Source organism: Babylonia areolata, chromosome 2 (assembly GCF_041734735.1).
Source record: "Babylonia areolata isolate BAREFJ2019XMU chromosome 2, ASM4173473v1, whole genome shotgun sequence".
NCBI lineage: Eukaryota > Metazoa > Mollusca > Gastropoda > Neogastropoda > Buccinidae > Babylonia > Babylonia areolata.
Window position 1 is genome coordinate 3,627,555 of NC_134877.1, and position 17,500 is coordinate 3,645,054.

Genomic DNA, 17,500 nt, shown 5'->3' on the forward strand with positions numbered 1-17,500 from the left:
GAGAAAGAAAGAAAGAAAGAAAGAAAGAAAAACGGAAAGAAGGAAAGGAAGAAAGAAAAAACAAACAAAATGAACAAAGAAAGCGATCAACACTACTCTTACTGACAAATGGACCTACAATTTGCTGGCAGAAAGAAAAGAAAGATAGACAGAAGAGAAAGAAAGAAAGAAAGAAAGAAAAAAAACCCAAAGTGAACACAGAAACGGAACGGCAATAATAATAATAATACTAATAAATGGACCTACAATTTGCTGGCGGAAAGACAGAGAGGCACAAGAGAAAGAAAGAAAGAAAGAAAGAAAGAAAAAAGAAACAAAGTGAACAAAGAAAGTGAACAGCAGTGTTCTTACTGATAAATGGACCTACAATTTGCTGGCGGAAAGACAGACAGACAGACGGACAGACAGACAGACGAGAAAGAAAGAAAGAAAGAAAGAAAAAAAGACGAAAGAACGGGAACGGAACTGCTCAGATCTTACGCGGAAAGAAAAAAAGGACGTACAATATCCAGACAAAAGAAAGAAAGACAGACAGACAAACAAAAAGAGAAAAGAAAGAAAGAAGAGAGAGAGAGAGAGAAAAAAAAAAGAGGGTTCAGTTCAATTCAGTAACTCAAGGAGACGTCACAGAGTTCGGACAAATCCATATGCACGCTACACCACATCTATTCAGCAGATGCCGGACCAGGAGCGTAACCCAACAAAAAAAGAAAGAGAGAAAGAAAGAAAGAAAGAGAGAAGGAAAGAAAGAGAGAGAGAGAGAAAGAAAGTCAATAAGGACCGAACACAGAAACGCACGGACACCGATCTTACCGATAAAAGGGTAGATGAACTGTAGAACGGTCAAAGTATAGAACCCTGGACGCCCAAACGCTGCAAGAACCACATCCTAGAAAAAAAACAACAAAAAACAAACAAGAGAGGCAAGGCCTTCAAGACTCACTTGTGATACACTTAAAAAAAAATCCAAGCTTTTTATGTGTTGAGTAGAATTTCAAAATGTAATGTTTAAGATGAGAAAGATCAGTTTAAAGCAAATTAACTCCCCTAGCATTAATTACAGAGTAATTTCCCTTTTCTAGTATCTGCACCAAAACGTTTGCAAAATAAATCAAACTTCCATGCTTAGCAAAAGAAGTTCCTGTTTGAACATAAAATGATAATAATGACTCCTCTTGTTGTTGTGTCAGAATAAGAGGTCAAAGTGCCAAGTTTAGAGAATACAAAAAATATAAATATAACAGTAAATGCAGTTTGCATATAATTAGGCTTCATTTTTTATTTTTTTTGTGCCCATCCCAGAGGTGCAATATTATTTTAAACAAGATGACTGGAAAGAACTGAATTTTTCCTATTTTTATGCCAAATTTGGTGTCAACTGACAAAGTAGTTGCAGAGAAAATGTCAATGTTAAAGTTTACCACGGACACACAGACACACGGACACACACATGCGTGCATGTTTTACATTTATTTGCTTATTTATCATCATTTGTGTGTGTGTGTGTATGTGTGTGTGTGTGTGTGTGTGTGCATGCGCGCGCGCGCGCGGCTAGAGTTGACTTAATCAAGATTTTGCGCCTTTTAAATATTATTATAATTATTAGTAGTAGTATTTTTATGTATTTATCTATTATTTTTTATTTATCTTATCTATTTATTTATTTTATCTTATTTTTTTTATTTTTTAAATTTTATATTCTTATTTTATTTAATTTATTTTTATTAAAAAAATTATTATTATTATTTAAAAAAAATGTATTATTTATTTATCTTATTTTATTTTATTCTATTTTATTTTAATTTCTTTCTTTCTTTCTTTTCTTTTCTTTCTTTTCTCAGGGCTCGACTAAGCGCGTTGGGTTATGCTGCTGGTCAGGCATCTGCTTAGCAGATGTGGTGTAGCGTATATGGATTTGAGCGAACGCAGTGACACCACCTTGAGCTACTAATATTGATACTCGCTTACCATTTCTGTTTCGCCTACTCTTTGATGGAGCCGTTACGCTCAATAGCATCTTAAGAGCGTCTCTGTCTCTGTCTCTCTCTTTCACTCTCTCTCCAACACACACACACACACACACACATACACACAACCGCGAGCACACGCACACCCAAACAAAATTATGTGCTTTGACATACGATGCTTAGTCAAAATAATATGTTAAACGGTTACGTACAAATTTCTCGGTCATCTCTGCACAGCTGTACATAGGCCTGTCAAATCCGTTAAATTAAAGATCATGTAATCCATGTTAGCGTTCGGTGGGTTATGGAAACACGAACATATCCAGAAAGCACACTCCCAAAAACGGAGTATGGCTGTCTACATGTCGGGGGTAAATATGGCTGCCTATAAGGCGGGGGTAAATAACCAAAACGATCATACACGTAAAATGTTATATGTCTGCGTGAGCGTGTATGTGTTCGTGACTGAAACCTGAATGAACGACACAGGAAACGGATGACGAGCGCCCAGTGTCAGCTGTCAGTCGGCTATATCCAGATAGCCTGGCATGGCAGCCTGTGGTGCAAATGACCCCGTGTTTGTAAAGCGCTTGGAGCATGGTCTTGGACCGAGGACAGGCGCTAAATAAGTATCCATATAATCATCATCACCAATGGATGCTCACTATTAAATGGGGGGAAAAAAGTCGCCGGTGTTAATAATTAATGACCCAATCCCAGTCTCCCTTACATTTTGACCTTGTTTTGTTGGAATGTGGAACGGCGCTTTTAACTCTCTCCATACGAACGGCGAAAGAGACGACGTTAACAGCGTTTCACCCCAATTACCACCATCAAAATATTACAAGCGGAAGGCTCTTATACTGAAGAGGTGAATGTTGACAAAGAATACCACAATTCCGACGACGGAAGCTAAAGGTTGGGTCATTCAGACACCCACTGGACATCCGAGGGGTCTGTGTAGAGGAGAAGAGAGGACTGGCCGTACTGAGTGAGTTTTAAAACACCAGTCTGGACATCAGTTGATCAAATGGGAAAAAACTGACAACGAAAGATTCACTTTTGATTAGATATGGATGAAACAGATTTTTGAGTGTTTCCAACACCTGGCTCCATGTCTCGCTGTCAGTCATCTGGATTTAGTCTGTGCTCCTCTGGCTTCTCATGCTTCGGGCCTGTCCGTACATGCAATGTTAAGGCCCAACACTCAGCTTATATCACAGATTGACATAAGTTTACATCTGGGCCAACAGCAAAGTGAGAGCTGTATTATCAATGGTTTATCCACTCAATGGGAAACCACTTACAGCTTAGTCTTTTGTGAAGGACTATGACTCTCAAACTAGGAGGCAAAATTGCACTGGCTCTTAGTGCTGCAGCCTTGTGGGCTAGTTGGCCTTTGGGAACCATCCCAACGCCGAATGTCCTAAAACCCTCTTGGCCGAGAGAGTGGGGATGTACACTCACCACTATAATCAAATTCTAGCCCAAATAGTCGGAACAGCAGTTGCCTCCTCTGCTGTTCTGATGGTCATAGTCGGACACGACTGACTATCATATATATATACATATCATATATACATGCAATGTTAATTCTCAAAATATAGCCCATGCAGCTTATCTCTCTCTGTGTACGTGTGTGTGTGTGTGTGTGTGTGTGCGTGTGTGCGTGTGTGCGTGTGTGTGTGTGTGTGTGTGTGTGTGTGTATTGGTGTGTGTGTACGTGTGTGTGTGTGTATGTGTGTGTGTGTGTGTGTGTATTGGTGTGTGTGTGTGTGTGTGTGTGTGTGTGTGTGTGTGTGTGTGTCCTGTTTGTGTTGCTGAGTGCCCCTGTGTGCAATGTTTTTGTATCAAATATATTTTGAACGACTCTGTCTGTCCGTCTGTCTGAATCTGCGTTCTGGTCCCTATTTTCACTATTTCCACTCCCCTTTAAGTCGCCCCCCCCCCCCGCACCCACCTCCTCCCCCGCACCCACTCCTCCCCCGCCCCCCTCTATCTCTCTGTCCCGCCCCCCCCCCCGCCCCCCGCGCCCCCCTCCTCCCCCGCCCCCCTCTATCTCTCTGTTCCCCCCCCCCCCCCCCGGCACCCACCTCCTCCCCCCGCCCCCCTCTATCTCTCTGTTCCCCCTCCCCGCACCCACCTCCTCCCCGCCCCCCCTCTATCTCTCTGTTCCCCCCCCCCCGCACCCCACCTCCTCCCCCGCCCCCCCTCTATCTCTCAAACACGTCACCACCACCATCATCATGACATGTTCAACACGTCACCACCACCACCATCATCATCATGACATGTTCAACACGTCACCACCACCATCATCATCATCATGACATGTTCAAACACGTCACCACACCACCACCATCATCATGACATGTTCAACACGTCACGACCACCACCATCATCATCATGACATGTTCAACACGTCACGACCACCACCATAATCATCATCATGACATGTTCAACACGTCACCACCACCATCATCATCATCATGACATGTTCAACACGTCACCACCACCATCATCATCATCATGACATGTTCAACACGTCACCACCACCACCACCATCATCATGACATGTTCAACACGTCACCACCACCACCATCATCATCATGACATGTTCAACACGTCACGACCACCACCATGATCATCATCATGGACATGTTCAACACGTCACCACCACCACCATCATCATCATGGCATGTTCAACACGTCACCACCACCACCATCATCATGACATGTTCAACACGTCACCACCACCACCATCATCATCATCATGACATGTTCAACACGTCACCACCACCATCATCATCATCATGACATGTTCAACACGTCACGACCACCACCATCATCATCATGACATGTTCAACACGTCACCACCACCATCATCATCATCATGACATGTTCAACACGTCACCACCACCACCATCATCATCATGACATGTTCAACACGTCACCACCACCACCATCATCATCATGACATGTTCAACACGTCACGACCACCACCATGATCATCATCATGACATGTTCAACACGTCACGACCACCACCACCATCATCATCATGACATGTTCAACACGTCACCACCACCACCATCATCATCATGACATGTTCAACACGTCACCACCACCACCATCATCATCATGACAATGTTCAACACGTCACCACCACCACCATCATCATCATCATGACATGTTCAACACGTCACGACCACCACCATCATCATCATGACATGTTCAACACGTCACCACCACCACCATCATCATCATGACATGTTCAACACGTCACCACCACCACCATCATCATCATCATCATGACATGTTCAACACGTCACGGCCCACCACCATCATCATCATGACATGTTCAACACGTCACGACCACCACCATCATCATCATGACATGTTCAACACGTCACCACCACCACCATCATCATCATGACATGTTCAACACGTCACCACCACCACCATCATCATCATGACATGTTCAACACGTCACCACCACCACCATCATCATCATCACATGTTCAACACGTCACGACCACCACCATCATCATCATCACATGTTCAACACGTCACGACCACCACCATCATCATCATGACATGTTCAACACGTCACGACCACCACCATCATCATCATGACATGTTCAACACGTCACCACCACCACCATCATCATCATCATGACATGTTCAACACGTCACCACCACCACCATCATCATCATGACATGTTCAACACGTCACCACCACCACCATCATCATCATCATGACATGTTCAACACGTCACCACCACCACCATCATCATCATCATGACATGTTCAACACGTCACCACCACCACCATCATCATCATGACATGTTCAACACGTCACCACCACCACCATCATAATCATGACATGTTCAACACGTCACCACCACCATAATCATCATCATGACATGTTCAACACGTCACCACCACCACCATCATCATCATGACATGTTCAACACGTCACCACCACCACCATCATCATCATGACATGTTCAACACGTCACCACCACCACCACCATCATCATCATCATGACGTGTTCAACACGTCACGACCACCACCATCATCATCATGACATGTTCAACACGTCACCACCACCACCATCATCATCATGACATGTTCAACACGTCACCACCACCATCATCATCATCATGACATGTTCAACACGTTACGACCACCACCATCATCATCATCATGACATGTTCAACACGTCACCACCACCACCATCATCATCATGACATGTTCAACACGTCACCACCACCACCATCATCATCATGACATGTTCAACACGTCACCACCACCACCATCATCATCATGACATGTTCAACACGTCACCACCACCACCATAATCATGATCATGACATGTTCAACACGTCACCACCACCACCATCATCATGACATGTTCCATATATCCAAGCTTCAAAAGTAAGGGACAATGACTATGAATGGGGAGTAGGGGGTGGGGAGGAAGAGGAGTAAGAAGTGGCGGCGGCGGAGGAGGAGGGGGAGGAGGAGGAGGAGGAGGAGGAGGAGGAGGAGGAAAAGCATGAAGACAAGGTGGAGGTGAAGGAGATATGCGTCTCGATCTCTATTTCGTCTTACCTGGTAGGAGTGTGAGTTTGACAAGAGTCCTCCTTGCACAAGCAACAAGATGGAATAGTCTGTGAACACACATACACACACATGTATATCTATCTATATATTTATCTCTCTCTCTCTCTCTCTCTCTCTCTCTCTCTCTATATATATATATATATATATATATATATATAAATTATCTAAATTTTGTCAATGCATACCTCACATGTCTATTCATATTCAAACAAAGATACAAGGTTCGAAGGTGGGAAGTGTCTAAAATTTTCCATGAAAAGCTAAGTCTATCACTTGAATTTATGTGTTCTTCCCACTGTTGCCATCTAACATCAATGAGTCTTTGCCTGAATGTCTTAATAAATAAAAGTTTGCATGCATCCTACCCCCTGATATTCCCAAATATACAAGAAACCATTACTACACAGAACATTTCGAACTTTTATTACCCAGTTGTTTTTTTTCTGTCTGTCTCTCTGTTTTTGTTACTGGACGAACACACACACACACACACACACACACACACACACACACACACACACACACACACACACACACACACAGACAGAGAGAGAGAACTCAGAACTGTTTTAACCCAACGCCACCGACCTGTGTATTATAGTTGCAGGTGTTGTACACATATACATATGAAAACCAAACCTTGAGTAGGATGAACAACAAAATTTATAAAAAAAACAAAAAAAACCTGATAATATAACCAAACTAGAGGGACACACAGAGAGAGATTATTATATAAACACGAAATATACACCCAAAGAAAAATTCAAACACAACCACATATTGAGCAGCCGGTGCCATTAATGCTTTCTCTCCTCTCACCTCAACGCCTACCTCAACGCCGCCCTCAAAACCATTCGTCACGTCACGTCTCTCTCTCTCTCTCTCTCTCTCTGTGTGTGTCTCTCAATATGTTATAGGCATCTATTTCTGTTTCAGCTTTCCTTTGCTTATGTCATCAACAAAAAGCACAAACCATTGTAAACCAGTTAGCTATTTACCTGTATAAGGCATTCACAGTGAGTGTGTGTGTGTGTGTGTGTGTGTGTGTGTGTGTGTGTGTGTGTGTGTGTGCACTGCTAAAAATTTGTGAACATTTTGTGTACCACACTGTCCTGAAAAACGGTCATTATAAAAAGCACAAAAAAAACAAATAACCCCCCCAAGCCCCCCCCCCCCAAAAAAAAACAACAACCAACAAACACACACACAAAAACAAACAAAAAACCAACAAAAAACAAAAAAAACCCAAACAAACAAAAAACCCCACAAAAAAACAAAAAAATCCAAAAACAACCCCCCCCAAAAAAAACAAAAAAAACCCAAACAAACAACAACAAAAAACCCTACCCCATCTAACATGCATGACCCTGAACATGCATCTCACCAAACACTCAAACACTAAGACATTTCCACACACACACACACACACACACACACACACACACACACATATACAAAATCACCATACACATCACAACACAATACCTAATTATCATCATACATTTCCACACAACACAATAATCTATCTACACACAGGACTTTACCTGAGATAAGAGCAACAAACAGCAGTAACAAAATGCCCAGGCCGAAGCCGGCTTGCTTCAGTGAATAAGGCATACCTGTAGACATATATGCTGGAGATAAGCAATGTAATATGCAGTATGCAAGAAAGGAAATGAAAAATGACAAATACACGCACACACACACACATATGAGGTATGTACTATATATATATTAGCGCACGTAAAAGAACTCACGGCAACAAAAGGGTTGTTCCTGGCAAAATTCTGTAGAAAAATCCACTAAGATAGGAAAAAACAAATCAAACTGCACGCAGGAAAAAATACCCCCCAAAAATGGGTGGCGCTGTAGTTTAGCGACGCGCTCTCCCTGGGGAGAGCAGCCCGAATTTCACACAGAGAAATCTGTTATGATAAAAAGAAATACAAATACAAATATACATATTATATATATATAACATTAGTGTGTTGGAAATGGATTACGATGGATGACGATGCAGTAAGATCACTGGCGAAGTACATTGCTGAAGCCTATAATATTCGAAAGAAGAGTAATTCGTATCAATAGCTTAATTACATTGATAGAAAGAAAAAAGCTTTTGTTTTCATGAACTTGAAAAATGGATGGCCGAGCGTTAGTTTATTTGACTTCCAATATGTTTCTTTACTGTTTTACTTTGTTTCGTTATTTTCATCATTATTATTCTGATTTTTGCACCCCCATGTCACCAGCGCTGTATAGCTATAACTCACTCAGTACGGCCAGTCCTGCTACGTATGCTGTTTTTGTTGGGCGGTGTTGTAAAATCCCATTTATAATGTATGTCCATTTCTTAACTCACTCAGTACGGCCAGTCCTCTCTTCTCCTCTACACAGACCCCTCGGATGTCCAGTGGGTGTCTCAATGACCCAACCTTTAGCTTCCGTCGTAAGAATTGTGGTGTTCTTTGTCAACATTTACGTCTTCAGTATAAGAGCCTTCCGCTTGCAATATTTTGATGATGGTAACTGGGGTGAAACACTGTTAACGTCGTCTCTTTCACCGTTCGTATGGAGAGAGTTAAACCTTTCAGTGTTCAGTGTTCTCTCTCTCTCTCTCTCTCTCTCTCTCTCTCTCTCTCTCGCTCTCTCCCCACAAACACACCACGACAACCCACCGATGATGCCAGAGCCGATGATGGAGTTGATGAAGTTGAAGGTGGTCATGGACAGCCCGTAGCGCTGCTGGTTGTCCCCCAGCCCCTCCTGCTCCGTCACCACCAGCTGCCGTGTATCGCCACCGGGACTGTTCAGGTCGCTGCTGCTGCTGCTCCTGCTGTCCTCCTCTGCCCTTCCCACGGAAGGCTTCTGCACACGGGACAGTGAGAATGTTATTAAGGAGGAAGGTGGCAGACTTGGTGGTGGGGTTAAGGCCGTTCATCTGCCAGTTTCAGAAAGTCCGTGAGGGTGTGGGTTGGAAATCCTCCCGCTCTCGTCCTTTCTCCCCAAGTTTGACTGGAAAAAATCAAACTGAGCGTCCTAGTCATTGGATGAGACGTAAACCGAGTCCCGAGTGCAGCGCGCACTTGGCGCACTGAAAAAGACACCCCCTCCTCCCCCCCTAAACAAACAATAAACAACAACAGAAAACAACAACAACAACAACAAAACCCTTTAACCCCCCCCCCCGCCCCCCCCGACAAGGAGAGTGTTTGTCCTTTACAAGAAACCCGCTGTGATAGGCACACAAAATACATATGCATGCACTCAAAGCCCGACATGCGCGCTGGGTTATGCTGCCCGTTAGACGTCTGTCTAGCAGATGTGATGTAGGGGCTGGGGGGAGGGGAGGTGGGGAAGAGAGAGAATTATGTACGCTAAAAAAAAAGTATAGATGGACAGACTGAGTAAGAAAAAAAAAAAAAGTACGTTGAATTAGCGTAACATGTCCGTGTTTCCATATAAAGCCACCGAACGCTGAGATGGATTGTGGGACTTTATTGTGCGTGTTGTGACCATCTGCATGTGATGAAGCGATAGTTTTGGTCATTCACACACACACACACACACACCACACACACACACACACACACACACACACACACACACACACACTTCTGAACTTGGACAAATAACACACACACACACAACACACACAACACACACAGACACACACTACACAGACACGGACACACAGACACGGACACGGACACACACACACACACACACACACACACACACACACACACACACACACACACTTCTGAACTTGGACAAAATAACACACACACACACACACACACACACACACACACACACACACACACACACACACACACACACACACACACACGTTCAGAAAGCACAAGTAAAAAAGTCCCGGCTCCAAACAACACAACACTTCTCCCATAACTATTCCATTTTCAATCACGGATTCTATCTTTTGCCCTCCTCTCAAGAGATGTTAATATCACTTGCAGTTGAAAACAATGCGGAACGAAATTTGAGTTATCTATCTCTCTTTGACCTGCGAAGATCCCTTCCTTCTATTTAAGAAAGGGTGAATACCGTAGGTCGCACCTTCTCGCCACGTTAATGTGGGGTGTTTCCTCAGGGGGACACGGTGCATGTTGTTTCAACCGACGCGGCACGGGAGCGAGCACTGGCGCTATATCAAAACTAGATCTCGGCCCTCTCCAATCAAGAAAGCCGCAGCTAGACCAGTCTAGCATGGAGAGGGATGGGCTCCGCCATGCTTTCTGCCCAAGACTCACCGCATGAATGACGACCCACTACTCAACCCATACGGCTCGGTCGTCACCCGGGTCAACAAGGACCGCGCCTTCCATTGCAAACCAGGGTGGAGGTGACAAAAGTGCTACTGTGGACCACACAAGCAGCTCCGGGCCAGGACAACATCTCTATTGGCACGTGGAATGTCAGAACACTAAGGAGCCAGGAAAATGGGAAGAACTGACACATGCAATGAACAAATATCGCTGGCACATCCTAGGACTCTGTGAAACACGATGGAAAAACATCGGTGAAATACCCACACTTGAAGGCCACAGACTATTTTACAGTGGTAGAGAGGACAAACACGAACATGGAGTAGGGTTCCTGATCCACAAAGACATTGTTAACACTGTCACGGGCTGCCGACCAATATCCAGCAGGCTCACTACCATCCGCCTGAGGCCATCCCCATTCAACATCACCATCATACAAAGCATATGCTCCAACATCTGATCACAGCGATGATGAAGTTGAGGAGTTCTACGAACAACTACAAGAAACCCTTGATAAGACCCAAAGAAAGACATCATAGTAGTACAAGGTGACTGGAACGCCAAGATCGGAGAAGACTCCTACAACACCTGGAAGGGCACATGTGGACGATATGGTAACAACGCTTACAAATGAAAGAGGTATGAGACTCCTGGAATTTGCCTGCTTCAACAACCTGAAGATAACAAACACATTTGGACCACACAAAGCATCCAGAAGATGGAACATGGCACAGCCCTGGAGGAGATCACCACAACCAAATAGACTACATCATGGTAAAGAAGCGTTTCCGTCTAGCGTGAACATTGCCAAGACAAGAAGTTTCCCAGGAGCTGACATTGCAAGTGACCACGACTTGGTAATGATGACCTTCAAACTCCAACTGAAGAAAACAAGAAACAAAGCTTCTCAAGACTGAAGTTCGACCTGGAAAAATTGAAAGATCCTGAAGTACAAGAGGCTTCCAAGCATGATTGGTGGGAAATTCGCGCCCCTCATCACTCTCGTCCGATGACGCCGACCCGGATAACCGAAACGACTTCAACGCGCTGTGACTGAAACGCCCAAAAAAATCTTGGAAAAAAAAGCATCAAAAAGAACCTGGGGCAGGGACGACATCCACAGTGGTGCAAACGTAGAGATGAAAAAAAAAAGAATGAAGAAAAGGGGCAAAAAAGTACAAACAGTTTAAAACCCAAATCAGAGAAGCATGAAAAAGGGAAAGGGGGAATTGGGTTGAAGGAAAAAGCCAGGGCATAGAGGAAAACCCGACAAGAAACAAAAGCAAAAAGCTACCCCCCCCCCCCCCCCCCCCCCCCCCCCCAAGGGAAAGAACTTTTAACAAAGGCAAAGGGAGAATATGTCCCAAAATCCCGAACCCAAAGGATGGGAAAAAGTTAACGAAAAACAGAATCCTAAAAAGGGTGGAAGAAATGCTCAGAGTATACAAAAATACGACCCAAGTGATCCAGAATAGAATGTTCACCGCCACTGATAACAGTAATCACCCATACTCCGTGAAGAAATAGAGGCAGCAATAGCATCGCTGAAAAAAGGGAATCAGCAGAGTGGACACATCCCATCAGAACTGGTCCAAGCAGGGGGTGAAGTTATGATAGATGTGCTACTGAAAATCTGCAACAAGATCTGTGCAAACAGGGGGAATGGCCCACACCGTGGACACAATCACTGATCATCACCCTCCCCAAAAAGGGCAATCTCCAGCAGTGTCAAAACTACCGCACCATCAGCCTGATTAGTCATCCAGCAAAGTCATGTTGAAGATCCTGCTTAACAGACTGAAACCACAAGCAGAAAACATCATTGCTGAAGAACAGGCAGGTTTCAGACCAGGAAGGAGCACAACTGAACAAATCTTCAACTTGAGGTTGCTATGTGAGAGGTACCATCAACACCAACAAGACCTCTACCACGTCTTCATTGATTTTAAGAAGGCATTTGACAGGGTCTGGCATGCAGCTTTGTGGGCTACCATGAATCTGTACAACATCAACGCCAACCTGATCAGACTGATACAGCACCTCTATGACAAAGCCACCAGCGCCGTCTACCTCAACAATAGCATCGGGGACTGGTTCAGAACCACAGTCGGAGTGAGACAAGGCTGTCGACTCTCCCCACACTCTTCAACATCTTCTTAGAAAGAATAATGACTGACGCACTGGAAGAGCATGTAGGAACAGTCAGCATAGGCGGCAGAACAATCACAAACCTACGTTTTGCCGACGACATTGATGGACTGGCTGGAAAAGAAGAAGAACTGGCAAGCCTGGTCAAACATCTAGACAAAGCCTCCACATCGTATGGAATGCAAATCAGTGCGGAGAAAACCAAACTGATGACTAACAACACCAACGGCATCAGCATTGACATCAAAGTCAACGACGAAAAGCTTAAAACAGTCCACAGCTTCAAATATCTGGGAGCAATCGTGTCAGATGAAGGATCTAAACCAGAAGTACTCTCGAGAATTGCCCAAACAACAATGGCACTCAACAAGCTGAACACCATCTGGAACAACAAAAACATCGCTCTCAGCTCAAAAATCAGACTGATGCGTTCCCTGGTTATATCAATATTGCTCTAACGCCTGCGAGACTTGGACCCTGACTGCGGACATCGAGAGAAGAATCCAAGCTGTCGAGATGAGATGCTTTCGTAGACTACTTGGCATCTCCTACAGAGACCACATCACTAACACGGAAGTGAAGAACAGAATCAAGCAAAGTATTGGGACCCTACGAAGACCTTCTGTCCATAGTGAAAAAACGCAAACTTAGGTGGTATGGACACATCTCCCGATCATCTGGTCTTGCCAAAACGTTCCTGCAAGGCACCGTACAAGGAGGCAGAAGGAGAGGACGGCAGAAGAAGAGATGGGAAGACAACATCCGGGGGTGGACAGGCTTGACGCTCGGTGACGCCCTGAGGAAATCAGAAAACCGTGAAGAGTGGAGAGGGGTGGTGGCCAGGGTCAGCAGCGGTGCCCCAACGGTCTGAAACCCAGACTACGGGAGAGGTGAAGGTGAGGTGAAGGATCTCTCTTTCTCTTTTTTCTCTCTATCCTTTAAAAAAACAAAAATTATTTTAAATGTGTGTATTACAGTTACCTGATGATCTCGTCACGAGATCAGAGTTTGCAAAAGATATTCCTGCAGGGCACAGTGCAAGGAGGGAGAAGGAGAGGCAGACAAAGGAAGAGATGGGAGGACAACATCCCAGATTGGACGGGCTTGAGGTTGAGCGATACAGTCAGGAGGTCAGAAAACCGAGAGGATTGGAGGATGCTGGTTGCCAGATCACCTGTGGCGCCCCAACGGTCCACAAGACTACGGGAGAGGTGAAGGTGAAGGTGATTCCAGTTATGTCGGAGTTCGCTTATCTGAAACTGACGTCGAGGAAGCGGATTGGATTCAATACAGATCTGTCACAGGATGAACAATTACACATGGGTTTTGAGGAAATAGGATGGAGTGGACGGGAGGGGTGGGGTGGGGTGGGGATATCAGCAGTATTACTTTGCAGCAGGATTACGCGCCGTCAGTTCCTCGTCCTCCTCCTCCTCTTCCTCCTCCTCTTCCTCATCATCCATGACACGGCCGCCACAATCAACTTACAGATCAGTTTGCCGTCACTTATGGGCTGGTTTGCCTGCTTCATCCATTCAGTCCCTTCAGCGCATACAAAACTCTACTGCCCGACTCGTCCCCAGAAAGAAAAGATCTCAGCACATCACTCCTCTTTTGCAACATCTCCACTGTCTCACACAGAATAAAGTACAAGATCAGCACTCTATGTTAGAAATGTATTCACAAATCTGCCCCTTGCTATCTCTGTGGCTGTCTTCACCTCCACACTCCATCTCGCTCTCTATGATCGGCTTCGGATCCACTCTGTTTACGCATACCCAGATTTAAACACTCGACTGTTGGCCGCCGTTCTTTCTCTGTCTCTGGACCTTGCAATTGGAATGAACTTCCCCTCTTTCGCTTCGTCAGGTCTCCACACTCAGCTCTTTCAAGTCTGGTCTTAAAACCCACCTCTTCCCAAAATAGCCTCCCTTCCCTGCCTCTTCCTTGTCTTCAGTTTTTTTTTTCAGTTTTACAGTTATGCATGCGTGTGAATGACTGGTGCGAAAGCGCTTTGGTTTGTTTCTGCACAAGATTCAGCGCTATATAATAATAATAATAATAATAATAATAATAACAACACTACTGCTACTGCTGCTGCTACTACTATCAAAGACCCCATGATTTTACAAAGACACGTCATCATCATCATCATCATCATCATCAAAGTATCTTTATCGCGCTTAATCATGCACATAGACAAATCAAAGCGCTTTCACACCAGTCATTCACACGCATGTATAACTCTGATATGTGTAACTGAGCTATCCCAAGAAGTTGCTTCAAAGTACCACGCTTTTACGGGAAAGTCAAGGTCAGCAAAGCAGTGTTATCGTACGAGTAAAGCAACAACACTTTGCCGGTGGCGAAAGAAATGATTATGTTTTGCATGTTTGTTTGTTTTGAAAGTTTGATAGGTGTACGTGGCACGTTGGGGTGGTCCGCCGTATGAACAGAACACTTTAACTCTTTCCATACGAACGGCGAAAGAGACGACGTTAACAGCGTTTCATCCCAATTACCACCATCAAAATATTGCAAGACGTGAATGTTGACAAAGAATACCACAATTCTGACGACGGAAGCTAAAGGTTGGGTCATTCAGACACCCCCTGGACATCCGAGGGGGTCTGTGTAGAGGAGAAGAGAGGACTGGCCGCACTGAGTGAGTTAACTGCGATACTACTACTACTACTACTACTACTACTACTACTACTACTACTACCCGCAATAAAAAATAAATCAAAAAAAAGAAATGATGATGATGATGATGCTGCTGCTTCTTCTGCTCCTGCTGATAATGGTAACACTGATAATAATGATCATGATAATAATAATAGGAAACTACTGCTGCTGCTGCTGCTGCTGCTGCTGCTGCTACTACTACTACTACTACTAGAGGGCATTAATAATGTATCTTACCTCCTTAGCACAGAGACTAAAAGCGCTAAAAAAACATGACATAATTATGGGGGGGGGAAAAAACCCCACTGCCACATAGCACTATAATCATATCCTTTGTTACTGACAACCTTCGACCAAGTCGATTTGTCCCGTCGGAGATTAAATAAAAAACAAAACAAAACAAAACAAAACAAAACAACCGTTAGACTTAGAGTGTTTGTTTCATTGAATGATTTTGACTTTCTCTTCTGTGAGTGTCTTTACTCCCCCCCCCCTCACCCCCCACACACAGACACAGACACACACGCACACACGTACACACGCACATACACATAACACAGAGAGAGAGAGAGAGAGAGAGAGAGAGAGAGAGACAGACAGACAGACAGACAGACAGACAGACGGACAGACAGACAGACAGAGAGGAAGTGAGGGGCATGGGTGGGGAGTTGGGGAGTGGGGTGGGGTGTGGGGGGCGTGGGGTGGGGGAGAGAGAGTGGTGTTGAGGGCTGGAGAGAGTACTTGGACGTGCTGATTTAACGTGCAAATAAACCAGCAACAGGTGTCGTCGGGTAACGGAGGCAGAACCAAACGGCCCTGTCAGGCGGTCACCAGCAGGGACAGAGAACAGCTGCCGCAAGGGAAAGGGCACCTGTCCCACGATCGTCACCAGGCCGCACGGGCGCAACAGCCGAGTGGTTAATTAAAGCGTTGGACTTTCAATCGGAGGGTCCCAGGTTCGAATCTCGGTAACGGCGCCTGGTGGGTAAAGGGTGGAGATTTTTCCGATCTCTCAGGTCAGCACAATGTGCAGACCTGCTTTCGCATGAAGCCCCTTCGTGTGTATACGAAAACAGAAGATCAAATACGCGCTTTAAAGATCCTGTAATCCATATCAGCGTTCGGTGGGCTATGGAAACAAGAACATGCTGGGCTTGCAAATCCTCGAAAACTGAGTATGGCTGCCTACATGGCGGGGTAAAAACGGTCATACACATAAAAGTTCACTAGTGTGTGTGGTTCGTCCGTCGGGATCGACGAGGACCATCTAGTCATCCTGGGGGTGGGTGGGTTGGGCTCTGTGGGTGCGCAGATGACTGGTCAGGCCAATCTGCGCCCGGAAGGTTCTGACACAGTGTGGACAGGGGATGGTGGCAGTTGTCGGGGACTTGCTGGCACTGCTTTTCCTGGCCTGTCTGCGTTGCTCTGCTGCAGCGATTCTGTTGGCCTCACAGGATTTGGCGCCTTTGTGGACAGCTGAACGCCTCTTTGGTCTGTACATTGCATTCAGCTCCCATGTATCGTGGCTGATGCTGAAGGCCTTCAGAGAAGCTTTCAGAGTGTCTTTGAAGCGCTTCTTTTGGCCTCCATGGGAGCGCTTGCCATGTTGGAGTTCGCCGTACAGCAGTTTCTTGGGGAGCCGGTGGTCTGGCATGCGAACTACGTGGCCTGCTAGCGCAGCTGGGCCTGCATCAAGATGGTGTAGATGCTGGGCAAGTTTGCACGAGTGAGCACCTCTGTGTCAGGGATCTTCTCTTGCCACTTTATGCCGAGAAGTTTTCTG

General features: G+C 45.1%; 1 protein-coding gene across 1 annotated transcript in view; it reads right to left on the reverse strand.

The window, feature by feature from the left end:
* The window catches only part of LOC143295980 (putative sodium-coupled neutral amino acid transporter 11), a 28,447-nt gene extending 13,952 nt beyond the window's left edge, over positions 1 to 14,495 (reverse strand). Inside the window, exons 1-6 of the mRNA XM_076607700.1 lie at positions 14,422 to 14,495; positions 14,297 to 14,327; positions 9,274 to 9,463; positions 8,140 to 8,214; positions 6,584 to 6,642; positions 814 to 889 (exon numbers count right to left, since the gene is read on the reverse strand). Coding sequence (XP_076463815.1) covers positions 814 to 889; positions 6,584 to 6,642; positions 8,140 to 8,214; positions 9,274 to 9,463; positions 14,297 to 14,327; positions 14,422 to 14,495 — 505 coding nt within the window. The remainder of the gene's footprint in view (positions 1 to 813; positions 890 to 6,583; positions 6,643 to 8,139; positions 8,215 to 9,273; positions 9,464 to 14,296; positions 14,328 to 14,421) is intronic.
* Between the last annotated feature and the right edge of the window lie 3,005 nt (positions 14,496 to 17,500).